The 14095-nt window shown below is 39.0% G+C and overlaps 1 protein-coding gene across 1 annotated transcript in view; it reads left to right on the top strand.

Annotated features, from left to right (window-relative positions):
- ENTHD1 (ENTH domain containing 1) overlaps positions 1–14095 on the top strand; it is a gene marked incomplete at both ends in the record, with an annotated part of 100015 nt that overhangs the window by 55782 nt on the left and 30138 nt on the right. Inside the window, one exon of the mRNA XM_082850467.1 lies at positions 1831–1954. Within this exon, the coding sequence (XP_082706593.1) occupies positions 1831–1954 (124 nt within the window). The remainder of the gene's footprint in view (positions 1–1830; positions 1955–14095) is intronic.

Genomic DNA, 14095 nt, shown 5'->3' with positions numbered 1-14095 from the left:
AGTTTCTAATGAAGTTAAAAATAAACCTATCCTATGACCTAGTCATCCTACTCCTGTGTAAATATCCAGGATTAATGAGTGCATTTGGCCCCAAAAAGATTTGTGCAAGAATATTCATAGTAGCTTTATTCATAATAGCTGAAATATGGAAACACCCCAAATGTCCATATGCAGGAGAGTGGATAAACAAATTGAGATATTTTCATGCAATGGAATACTTCTTACAGAAAAACAAACAAACTACCGATACACACAAAATATGGATGAATCTCACAAATATTATGTTAAGCAGTGGGAATCAGATACAAAAGAATATATAGGGTATGATTACATTTATATGAAGTTCAAAAACAGGCAAACTTATTGATGGTGATAGAAGGTAGAATACTGTTTACTGGTGGCGGGGGTATGGTATCAACTGGAAAGTAGCTTGATGGAACTTTCTGGAGTCAAGGAAATGTGGTTATGTAAATATACACATAATGCTAAAAGTTACTGAGCTTTACACTTAAGGTTTTGCATTTACTATATGTTAATTATACCTCAATAAAGTACGGCAAAAAAAATTATCCCCCATTCATGGGGGAAGAAAGACAGGTCAACCCATTCATGGGGGAAGAAAGACAGGTCAACCCATTCATGGGGGAAGAAAGACAGGTCAACCCATTCATGGGGGAAGAAAGACAGGTCAACCAGTCCCACTGTGTAGACTTTGTTTGGATCCGGTTCCAGACTAGCTGTAGAAAAACCTGTTTATGATACTTAGGTTAAATTGAAAATCTGAACAGTTTATAATTGATGACATTAAGGAATTATTGTAAAGTTTACAGGTGTAAAATAATTATTATTGTTAAAGAGTTCTTATCGTTTAGAGATACATGTTGAAATAAGTGATATATCTAAGATTTGCTTCAAAATAAAACACATGAGTGGTAAATAAAACAAGACTGGCTGTGAGTTGATTGTTGTTTAACCTACATGATTGGATTATTGTCTACTTTTTACTCCGTGATAAAAAGTTTAAAATTTTAAATATGGATAAAAGATACACACAGGTAGCTTTGTTATTACCAATAAAACAGAATAATTGGCCTCTGAGATAGTATGTTATAAGGATGCTCAAGGAGTGGTAAGGAAAGTTAATGCCCCAAACAAAATCATTGCTTGTCTGTACTAGGTGTCTTTAGCAAGGAGTGAGAATCTTTTTTTATACTTGGAAGGTATAGTTTTTTATTATTTATTTATTTCAATTGAAGTATAGTTGATTTACAATATTATGTTAATTTCAGGTGTTTAGCATAGTGGTTCAGTATTTTTACAGATACACTCCATTAAAAGTTACTACAAGATAATGACTATAATTCCCTGTCCTATACAATATATCCTTGTTGTTTATCTATTTTATACATGGTAGTTTGTATCTCTTAATCCCATACCCCTAATTTGCCCCTCCCCCTTGCCTCTCCCCTTTGGTAACCACTAGTTTGTTTTCTATATATATGTCTGTTTCTGTTTTGAATATACGTTCATTTGCATTATTTTTTAGATTCCATATATAAGTGATTTCACTAAGTATAATATTCTCTAGGTCCATCCATGTTGCTGCAAAGGGAGTGGGGATTCTTAAGCGCAGAATACCACCCAACACTAAGTGGACACCCACGTGTGGATAACTTACGTGCAAGTTCTTTCAGTCAAAATGTATTTACGACGATATTAGCACATAGAGGCACATTGTATCTCTATAAATTGTCCATTTGTTGTAGCATATTGAAGCAGTGGGGTTAATTATTTTTCTACTTTCATGTGTGTTTTCTTGTTTTCCATAAGGACCTGATGTTATTTTATGAGGATGATCCAAAGCCAGTTTTGCCGACAATTCCTTCTTCCATTATCTCGTCAACTACATGGTTGTCAGAAGGGCAAACAGATGTCTGTAACCTCTGGGATGCAGGTAAATTAGGTAAAGAATAAAATTTTTACTCAGAAACATGAATAAGAAACACTGGACAGGAATTGTTTTTCATCAGATTTTATTTTGTTAAATATAGCAACAGTGGCTTTAATTTAACTTTGGTCATGAGGGACCAGGTTAGCATGGATAAATTCAACCCACACAGGATCAGGATCCTGTAACCTTATTTTACCATTTGTTTCAATGTTTTTTTCTCTTTCATTGTGTTATTTCAAAAATTATTAACTACAAGCCTTAAATCTTTTATAAATTTTTTTAAAGCAGAAAATTTCATTTTAGTTCCTTCTCGTTTGTATTAATCTTCTCTTTGATGAAGAGTTTAAATTATGATATTTTTCAGAAACAAGCATTAGATGAAAATATGAGAAAGCATGATGCATGGTATACCACAAATTGGTTAATCATCTCTTGAGTAATTAACATTAGAGAATGACACAGTATAAAATTATCCAAAACTGGCCTCCAATAAATTATGGTATCAAATTCCAACTGGGCTCTACTGCTGCTCAAGATCTGATTGATCCACTGTCGAGCCACTCCATCCCATCTATCCTCCATGAACTCTCAGTGTTCAATACATTCTTCCTCTTGATTTTCTCAGAAAATAGGATGAAAGATCTGCCAAGATGAGAACAAAACGTTCTCAGTAGCTTTTATTCCCTTGTATATCTTTGCTTTTATATCCATCCAGGCATCCTTTTCCTTTTCACAGAGTTGGCTCCTTACGTTCTGAGTTACATCTTCTCCCTCATCTTTGGACCATGCACCTCAATTTTCCCCTTATATAGCACCCTGATATCCAAAATATTAAAACTGAAGTTTATTAGTATAGGTTTATATTACAAGTTCATATGTATATAGTTCATGTATATGTATATAGTTCATGGCTTTCTTATAAAGCCAGTTGTGAGAATGATGAGGATATTTTAATAGACCCCAAAACAAGAAATTGTGGGTTATGGTGATATCTGTAGTACAAGGTTGGCATTATTCACATGAATAATTGGTTATAAGTGGTTACAATACACTGATCCAGATCCAGAAGTTTGAAAGAAGAACAGTAAGGAAAATGTTTTTGTATTTTAATATCTCCTAACATTTCCACCCCCTAATATTTTTGAACAGACTTTATTTTTTAGAGCAGTTTTAGGTTCACAGCAAAATTGAAGGAGAGTACCAAGATTTCCCCATATAACCCTTGTCCCCAAACGAGCACAGCTTCCCCACTATCAGCATCCCGCACCAGAGTGGTACGTTTGCTGCAATCAGTGAACCTACTTTAACACTTTTTTTAATCACCCAAAGACCATACTTTTCATTTTGGTTCATTCTCAGTGGAGTACATTTTATGGGTTTTGACAAATGTATAAGACATGTATCTACCATTATAGTATTGTACAGAGTATTTCTTTGCTCTAAAAATCCTCTGTGTTCTGCCTATTCATTCCTCCCTCCCCTCTAACCCCTGGAAACCACTGATATTTTAACTGTCTTCATAGTTTTGCCTTTTCCAGAAAGTCATATAGTTAGAATCATGCAGTATGTAACCTTTTCAGATTGGCTTCTTTCACTTAGTAATGTGCATTTAAGGTACCTCCTTGCCTTTTCATGGCTTAATAGCTCGTTTCTTTTTAGTGCTGAATAAGATATACTAGAGTATTTATGTATTCACCTACTGAAGAACATCTTGGTTGTGTCCAAGTTTTGGCAATTATAAATAAAGCTGCTGTACATATCCTTGTGCAGGTTTTTGTGTTACATGTTTCTCTCTTCCAGCATTTTAATACAAGTGAATTTGAGTATAAATGAGCATCAGAGGCAACCCTTAAGAGGAAGAAGGTCACAAAACATGTCACTTGAGGGATGATTCCACCATTTTACTTGTTTAGGACTCATCTTAATTGGAGGAGGTTTTCCTACTTTTGAGTCTTTCTTTTTTTCAGTCTTTCCTTCACACTGATCTCAGAGATGTCTTGCAAATGTAGATCATAGCATTTCATTTTCCAGCTTAAAAACTTTCAACAATTCTCCACTGCCCATAAGTCTATTTTTTTATACTGTCATGTAAGACTTTTCATAGTCTGGTCCCAGCCCACCTTTTTTGGCCTCATCACCCAATACTGCCAGTATTCACAATACTTTATGACATTCTATTACTTTCTCTTTAGAATGTCTTTGTTCCAGTTACTTCAGCTGTGTAACACATTGCTCTAAAACTTTTATGGCACAAAATAACCATTTATTCTGCTCATGGATTCTCTGGGTCAAGAATTAGGACAGGGCACAGTGGGGATGACTTGTCTCTGTTCTGTGACATTATGTCTGGGCTTCAGCCTGAGAACACAAATGCTGGGGACAGGAATCATCTGAAGCCTCATTCACTTATGTGTCTGGTAGTTGATGCTTTGCTGTGTCAGCTGGGGCCCTCAGTTTCTCTCCACATGCACCTCTTTATGTAAATCTCTCCACATGGGTTAGTTTGGGCTTCCTCATAGCATGGTGGCTGGGTTCCAAGGTTGAACATCCTGTGAAAGACAGGACCAGGCAGGAGCTGAGTAATCTCAAAGTCATGCTGTGAACTTCCTCCCCATTGAGTTTATCAAGGCAATAGAAAAGACTTGCCAAAGTTCAAAGGGAGGGTACGTAGATGCCTACCCCTCCATGGACAACTGTCAATGGCATATTGAAAGAAAAGCATGTGGGATGGGATGTGTATTAGCACGGTCATCTTTGGAATATACAGTCTGCCACAATTCTCCATCAAATAATGTTTAACAAAATCCTATTCAAACAGCAAGGCCCAGCTTCTTTCTCAAGATTATTTTGGCTATTCATCTTTTGTGTCTTCAAACAAATTTTAAAATGTTTTGTTCTAGTTCTGTAAAAAATGCCATCAGTAATTTGATAGGAATTGTATTGAATCTGTAGATTGCCTTGGCTAGTATGGTCATTTTAACAATATTGACTCTTCCAATCCAAGAACACAGTATATCTTTCCATTTGTTTGTGTCATCTTCAGTTTCTTTCATCAGTGTCTTATAGTTTTCGGAGTACAGGTGTTTTGCCTCCTTAGATAGGTTTATTCCTAGGTATTTTATTCTTTTTGATGCAACAGTAAATGGAATTGTTTCCTTAATTTCTCTTTCTGATATTTCAGAAAGTGTATAGTTAGTGTATATTATTAGTGTATAGAAATGAAACAGATTTCTGTATGTTAATTTTGTATCCAGCAACTTTACTGAATTCATTGATGAGCTCTAGTAATTTTCTGGTAGCAGAAGTTCTCAGTTTTAATGAGGTAGAATTTTAGTCTTTATAGTTTGTACTTTTTTGTATCTTGTGATTTTTAAAAATTCTTTCTTATCTCAAGATCATAAGATATTTATATGTAGGCTAAAATTTTTATAGTTTTGCTTTCCACAACTCTTAACGCAGCTGGAGTTGGGTTTTGTGTATGATTGAAGCAAGAGTTCATTTTTACTTCTAGATGGATAACCAGCTGTCCCAGCATCATTTATTGAAAAGTCTGCCCTTTCCCCTGATGAACTGAAATATACCATCTATAGCCTAAAGCAAGTTTACACATATGCATGGATTTGCTTCTGGGCCCTCTATTCTGTTCCATAAGTTATTTGGTTATCCCTGCACCAACAGATAGTTTTAATTACTCTACCTTTATAATAATTCTTGATGACTTTTCACTTATTAGTGTTTTGTCTTTTTTTGACCCTTTGCTTTCCCACAAAAAACTTGTCAAGTTCCTCGAAAAAAACCTGTTAGAGTTTTTATTGGCACTACCAATCTTTAAATCAATTTGGAGAAGTGACCTCTTTACGATATCAAATTATTCTGTTTAGTTAAGTCTTCTTCAATGTATTATATTTTATAGTTTTTTTCCCCATACAACTCTTATATAGCTTTTGTTAAATTTAGTCCTCGGTACTTTATGTATTTTTTGTTGCTACTGTAAAATATATAATTTTATAAACTGTATTTTCTAGCAGTTTGTTGATTGTGAAAATGAGTGGAACTAATTTTTTTTTTTTTGGAACTAATTTTTGTATATTGATTTTATAACCAGTAACCTTGCTTAACTAACTCTTATCAATTTTCCTAATTTATTTGTAGGTTTGTCTAGATTTCTTATGTTGAAAATCATATCATCTGTGAATGATGGCAGATTTGTTTCACATTTGTAAACCATACTTTGTATTTTGTTTTCTTACCTTGCCATGCTAGGCAGAACCACTCAGGCAGTGCTGAACAGAAAGTGTGATTGTGGCCTTCCTAGATTTGGTCTGAATCTTAAAGAGAATGATTTCAACATTTGCCATTAAGGCGGGTTTACTGTATGTTTTTTGCAGATCTCAATTTATAATTTGTTAACGGTTTTATCATGAATACATCAATATGTTGAATTTTATCCATTTTTAATATCTATATTGATGGTTATAGGTTTTTCTCCCTTAAGCTGTTAATTTTGTAGGTTAGTTGATTTCCAAATATTAAAACAACCTTGAATTTCTGGAATAAACTCAATTTGGTGATGATATATTATCTTTTATATATATTGCTGGGTTTGATTTGCTAATGTTATATTTAGGAGTTTTGCATCTGTATCTACGAGTGAAATTAACCAGGACTGTCTTTTCTCATATTTTCTTTGTTATGTTTTGATACTGAGATGTTGCCAGACTCATAAAAAGATTTGGAAGGTGTTTGCTCTTTCTTTATACTCTGGAATAGTTTGTGTAGGGTTGTTTGTGAGATGATGTGAAAGTAGATAAGGTATTCTGTATGTTCACTAATGGTGCTGGCAGAAGGGCTGCAGGCAGGGAAGACAAATCTGCACCCGGAATATGTGTGTCTCCCTATGAAGACAAAGTACTACTCCCTTTATAATGGAGGAGTCCAATATAATCAACCTGACACCAGGTAATTAATTTGCTGTTTTCCCTGGAAATGGTGCCATGCTAGGGGTGTAGCATTAACCTCTACTCTTAGCAGGTTGGGCATTTCAGAAGTTGTGGTAGCCCCTGCATAGTCTCCACCCCTGCCACACTGCAAAAGCCCGTTGTATAACCACGAGAGTGACTAAGGAAAGAGGATGGTTGACATCCATTAAACAGAGCATCTTGCCCATCTGATTTTTGAGAACCTCTTCTGCAGTGAAATGTCTTCTGGCAACCATTTATATAGGACATGAACATCTTCACACAGTGTGCACATACATCCTGAAGGTTCATCCACATATTTCTTCGTCACCAGTGTTCCAATCTTATTCTTTCCAAGTCCCTGATAGCACCCATCAGCCATGGATTGCATCTTGCCTTCCATGTGAAGTGTGCATCTGTTTGCAATTCTGTCTACTAGGAAGATTTTCCTACTGTCTTTTAGGGCCCTTCTGAGTGAGGCTCTGATTTAGCAGTTAACCACTTCTGGCTAGTGCCAGCATTCCTTGCAGATATACCTGTAAACCGGTCCTATACTTTTCTCTCTTAACTGGCAGTTCTCCATGGAGCTATAGGTGTAAGTTGAAGGGGAAGCAGTAAAAGAATGGGAGCAGGTTCCATGGAGTCTGAGACATCTGCTTGAATAGTTTACATGGGCCTTCTGGCTTGGTCTGGTCTCATCTATTCCGTTTGATTTTACAATACAATGCTGCTGTGTGTTCTGTGGATCAGATAACACCCATTACATGATGGGCACGTAGTCATTTGGTGTCCTGTGGTGTAGGCAAAAGAAGACATGGCTTTACTCCAAAGCCCTAGAGGTCAGCTTTGTGATTTTCCTATTGGGGCTCATGAGAGACTCTGCTTAACATCTTTCTCTGCCTTGGGCACTAGCACTGGTTCTAGGTTATAAGGTCCACCTGGTAGGGCAGCTTATACAGTGGCCTGGGCCTGTTGCAGAACCTTTTCTTGCTTTGATCTCCACTAAAAAATGGCAGGAAATGGTCAGAGCATCACACCCAAATGTGGTATACGTTGCCTCCAAAATTCCAAGACACCCATGTTACTGTGTTTTTTTTTCTTTGTGTTGGACAGTTCGAGGGGCAGCAGCTTGTCTCTCACTTCCAAGGGGGTATCCTGACACATTCCAGACCATTGAATACTCTGAAAACTCCACAGATGTGGCAGCCCTAGAACTTTCCTAGGGTTTATCTCCCACCTTCTGCATGCATGTAGCACCAAGAGGGTTTGTTACTTCCTGCTTAATAAGTCCAGTTAGCATTGTGTCATCAATGCAATGGACCAGTGTGATGTTCTATGGGATATCAAGAAAATCCAGGTCTGTCTGGTCTCTGTTAAAAGACACTGTGAGGCAAGACAGTAAAGGTTTACTGTGTCCCTGCCACACGAAGCCTGATTCTAACTATCTTTATTAATAGAGATTTTTAAAGGAACATATCTAGACCAATAACTGGACATTAGATGCCAGGGGCTGTGTTGATTTGCTCTAGTAAAGATACCACAGCTGGAATTGCAGCTGTTACTGGCTGATCACCACCTGATTATATTTGCAATAATCTCTGGTCATTCTCCACAAACCATCTGGCTCTTCAGAAAAACAAGAATCACCACCCCTACAACTTTCAAGTCTTTGATGGTAGCGCTAATGTCTGCAGTTTCCCCAAAAATATTTTTTGGAGTGAGGAGGTGTAATTAATTCTAGGGGTTTCTACCTAGTCCTTCTAAACGTAATAGCCTGAACTCCATGGGTTGTGGAACTAATGTGGGGATTCTGCCAGTTACTAAGTGTATCTATTCCCATTATACATTCTGAGACCGTGGAAATAACTAGAGGTAGGTCTGTGGTTTTACTGGACCCATTGTGACTTGGAGCCTAGGCAGAGACTTCATGTGCCACCTGATTTCCATAAATCCCCACTTAGTAGAGGATAATGGCATTGTTGGATCTCCAGAGATTAGTGTCAGTTAAGAGCCAGTATCTAACAAGACCAGAAAATTCTGTGTATTTCCCTTTCCAAGGACAGTCATTGTTGTAAATGGCTTCACGTCCTCTAGGGAAGGCTTAGGGGAAGATTTACCATATATACCTGTGGTGGGCATTTCAGGATTCTTTCTCAAAGGGATCTGACCTTCCCCTTAATCAGGAGGTTCTGGCTCTGTGAACTGGCTTCAGTTTAGGAATTGAGTAAGAGGCCGTGACTCCTCCCATGATGACACTAATTAGGTTTTCCACCTATATATATCAAGCAACACTTAGTAGGCTGCCCACCTATTTTGTATCCATCTTGTGATTCGTTAACCATTACTATACATCCCTAAAAGTAAAAAACATCAAACAAACAAAAAACTGATGTCATTGCATCCCTGTGTCTACTATGGTTGTCGTGCCTAGCTTGTCTCTACGAGTTAAGCGGTAGCATCTGGCTATTACCACTCCGGGACGCCATTATTCCCACTGAGATCAGAGAACCCAGTCCCACTGTATCATCCCTATGGTCATCTCTAGCCCACAGATGACAAGCACTACAGGCTCTTCAATAACGCTTGTGCCCCATCACAATACATTTTTTAGCGCGTTGGTGAAGAGCGTATATTCCAAGGCAATTAGAAGGTATCTGAGCATGCTGTACATAATAATAGGATCGTTCCAATGGTCCCATCTCCTGGAGCCTTTAAACTTCCTTTTACAGCATGCCAAGGAAGTGCCTTTTTTCTGAAGGCCACTTCTGAGTCCCACACACATGGTGTTCTCTCTCTCACTCTCTGGCTCTCACTGTCACTCTTTTCAGGTCCTGCTGAAATGTTACAGCCTAGGGAGGCTTTCCTGAACACAGTATTACAAATTGGCACTTCATCACTTCCCCTGGCGCTCCCTCTCTCTTCCCTGCTTTATTTTCCCTGTAACACTTATCATCTGATGTGCTATATTACTTATGTGTCTATTTGATTTAGTAAGAGGATTGTTTGATCCAGGGGTTCTGCAGACCACCCACAGGTACCATAGTGACTCTGCCACTGCCTTAGCTCTGACTTTGAGCTCTGCTCTTTGCCACTTCTAGGTGTGTATGATGCTGTTCAAGCAGGTGCTCATGAGTTGGGTGCATTACATTAATGGCTTCCATTTTGAGGGCAGTTGCTATATGCTTTCGCATTTCCCTGAAAGTATCTTTCTATCAGTCATCAGAGCATTGCAAAGCATGTTTTTAATTAGAGAACTGACTACAGAAATTTGAGAGGTTATCAACATAGTAACTGTGTATTATATGGTTGGTGAAGAAATCCAGTTAAAATCTTTTCTTAAATTTAATTGTTCCCACTTTTTTACTTCAAAAATATGGAAAACATGATTTGTGTGTGAAAAACAGACATAAATGAAACTATTAAATGGGTTTTTCTTGAAATAAATAGGGCAAAGCCACAATCATTTGCAGAAGTCAGTTAAATAATTAAAAGACTAGAAGGATGGTAACTACATTTAAAGATGCCACCTTTTATTTGCCATGCAGTAGCCAACTTTTTTCATCATTTTGATGATTAAAAGAGATACTGACTTTTGAATTATTTATGCATTTTAGGTCAAGAAGCCATCCCACCTAAATCTTTTTCTATGTTACTAATGAGTGTGTGTATTATAAAAAATATGATATAACCCTTAGACATTTCAAATTAGGAGAATCAAGCTCAATGTAAACTAAGGTGACAAGTTCTTCATCAAATGACTGTGACATCTCAGGTGTATAAGTCCCAATTTGACTTTATTTGAGTGAAACAAATGGCTATATATCTATTTCCAAGAGTGAGCAAATTATGCATCCTACAGCTATTTACTGAATACCTACTATGTGCCAGGCACTGTGCTAACTGCTGGATATCCAGTGATGACAAGATCCCTGCCTTTATGTAGGATGGGGTAAGAGGAAGCTGGGCAGGTTTAAAGAACTGAAATAAATTTAGGAGGGCCTTAGGATTAAGTGGATGATAGGAGAGGTGCCAGATGAAACCAGAGAGGTAAGCAGAGTCTTATCAATAAAGGTGACCATATAATTTTTTTGTCCAAACCAGGATACTTTTGAGAGTGAAAGGAGGCACAACTAATAATTATGCCAGAATAATAGATGTAAATCCAGAGCTTCCTGGGCGAGGTGGTCTTGCTATGGTCTGAATGTTTGTGTCCATCCCCAGTCATATGTTGAAAACCTAATGTCCAAGTTGATGGTATTAGGAGTGTTAACCTAAAGCAGTAAAACAGCTGGTTATTTTATTGGCAAAGCAAGTTAGTCAAGAAAGCAAAGAACTGCAATTTGGACATGCAACATGCAATTTGGACATGCAACATGCAATTTGGACAAGCCATATGCAAGTCTAGTAAAGCAAAGCAGAGGAAACTCTTTTATAGAGGGGAAGGGGAAGTTGGGAGGGACTGTTACAAACAAAAAGTGCATTGGAGGAAACTGGAAGTTCAAAGTGTAGTGGCTTTTCATTGGCTGAGTTGTGACAGTCTCTCACTGGCTGAGCTGCTGCCAGGCAAGGAGAAATTCTTTCTTCCTCCTGCTGACTCTAGTAAAGTGGTGTCACTTCCTGTGGAAGATTCAAGGTACGTTTCTTCCTGTTGGGATCTGTGTTGATGTTGAGTGGTATGTGCCTGAGGGCTCTTCCTTCTGGTCTCCCGACTTTATTTTAGTCGTTTCCTCTAAAACGACTTTGGCCTTTGGGAGGTAATTATGTCACGAGGATGGAGGTGAATGGAATTGTTGATCTTATACAATACAAAAGACCTCACAGAGCTCCCCAGCCCCTTCCACCGGCTGAGTACACAGTGAGAAGTCAGCAGCCTGTTACCAGGAAGAGCACCTTCACCAGAACCCGACTATGCTGGCACCTTGATCTCAGACTTCAGCCTCCAGAACTGTGAGAAAGAAATTGCTGTTGTTTATAATCTCCCCAGTCTGTGGTACTTTGTTACAGCAGCCCTAACAGACTAAGACCGGCATGTGTGCCCGGTCTCCTTATAAGCCATGCTGAGGAGTTTCAGTTGTGTCTGGAGAACGATGGGGAGCCTTTGAAGTGTTTTAAGCAAGGACATGATATAACCAGATCCTTGCTTTAGGAAGACGACTGCGGATGCGGTGTAAAGAAAGGATTGGAGGAGGGCAAGTTAGGAAGAGCAGTCAGGGGTCAGAACAGAACTAGAGACTAAGAACATTTCTAAAATGCAACTCTGATGTGGTCAGAGTGCTGAGGAGCTCCCCTTAGGATGAAGTCTAACGCCTTAGCCTGGCGGATAAGCTCCTTCTGGCATTGGCCTCTGCTCTCCTCTCCAGTCTACCTTTCACCTCCTTCCTCCTCCATCACACGCAGTGGTCTAGCTATGGATGCTGAACCACTTGCCGTAAAGGCTGCCGTAAAGGCTGTGTTCTCTCACACTTTGCATATGCTCATTCCTCTGTTCTCCATTCCTATTCATATGAATCCTTGGGGTTCAGCTAAGATGTGGCTTCTCCCAGGAAGCCTTTTCTGACGTGCTGGAGGCAGGGTTATTGCTCCTCATCCGGGATCTCATGGCACTCTGCGTGTGCTCCAGATCCGCGCTGATTCTGCTGTATTGTCACTACCCATTATTTCCTCTGTCATCAAACCAACTAGACTATGATTTTTTTTTTTTTGAGAGAAGGTCTGTGTCTTGTGTGCTCTGCCTCTGATCCAGTGCTTAGTCCATAGTAAGTGCTCCACTAAATAATTGTTGGCTAAAAAAGTATCATTTGAAATGCCCCTAAATTGAGTATCGTCATCCTCTTGCTCTTTCTGTATTTTTTGCATATGCTTTTAAAAGTGTCTTCAGAGAAGATTCATCACAGTTTTTTTTTTAACATCTTTATTGGAGTATAATTGCTTTACAATAGTGTGTTAGTTTATGCTTTATAACAAAGTGAATCAGCTATACATATACATGTATCCCCATATCTCCTCCCTCTTGCGTCTCCCTCCCACCCTCCCTACCCCACCCCTCTAGGTGGTCACAAAGCACCGAGCTGATCTCCCTGCATCACAGTTTTTTAAAAGAAGAGCAGCATAACGTGTGTGCTCCAAGTTCACCAGTGAGGTTCGCTACCAGCAGTTACCTTCTGAAAATTTGTGGGATTTCCCTCATCCCTCATTGACACTTGATAGTTATATTAGCTTTAAAAAAGTCTATTTAAAAGGAGGAAGCACATACAATTTAAAATAATGTTCATGGATTTAGAGAGGGAATGCATGTGGGCATTGGTGTTGGTCCAGATATTATTTATGTAGCTTTTCCTTTCATATCATTTCAAATCTGGTCTGAAAGCAGGATCTGTCTGTGGTGTGGCAGGAACCCAGAGACACAGCATGGACGATCCTCCCCCACGCCCCCCCCACCCCCGTTTCCTAGATGTTGTTACTCAAGTTAGTGAGTTTTAGAGGGAGGAGGGTCTGGAGGGCAGAGAGAGTGCCGAGGGGCTATCTTAGCGGTGAAGAAAGACAAGGGGCTGTCAGAGAGATGGAAGAGCCCTCAAAGGCAGAGGTGGCATCTTAACTCGTGCTTGAGTCGCCGGCATATTTTCAAGCCATGACGTCAAGTGTGCCAAAAGGAGTAGCTGTATTTTTTTTTTTTTTGGTAATTCAAGATAATCTTAAATTTCCCGATGGCAGAGCATATAACCTCTCACGCAGTGGGAGATTCTGAGTGGCTGACTCAGATGCCCTCTTCCCAGACCCGCTACTTGCATTTCTGTTCTTCTGCTTCCATCCTCTTCTGCTGGTGTGAGGTGAAGATGGGTGGGCATTCCAAAATGTTGCTTACTTTTCCAGGCTCCACCTGGGAAACAAACAGAAATCCTCTTCACCCTTAGAGTGAAAGCAGGGAAAGAATTTTTCTCTGTTTTGTTCATTGCTGAATGCTCAGTTCCAAAAAGAGCTAGCTAATGGTAGGTGCTTGTTGGATAGATGGATGACTGGCCCTTCCTTGGTTTCCCCAACTCCCAAGACGACCCTGGACAGGCTCAGGATGCAAGAGCTCCCTCTCCAGTACCTAACTCTTGCTTCTTCTGTTTATCTCCCCTCTCAGAAGATCTTTAGTCTCAGGTAGATGCTTGGGAGGAGGGGGGAAAACAAGCTAAACCAATAT

This window comes from Leucopleurus acutus (assembly GCF_964270905.1).
Source record: "Leucopleurus acutus genome assembly, chromosome: 11".
Taxonomy (NCBI): domain Eukaryota; kingdom Metazoa; phylum Chordata; class Mammalia; order Artiodactyla; family Delphinidae; genus Leucopleurus; species Leucopleurus acutus.
This window is presented reverse-complemented; position numbering and strand designations above follow the sequence as displayed.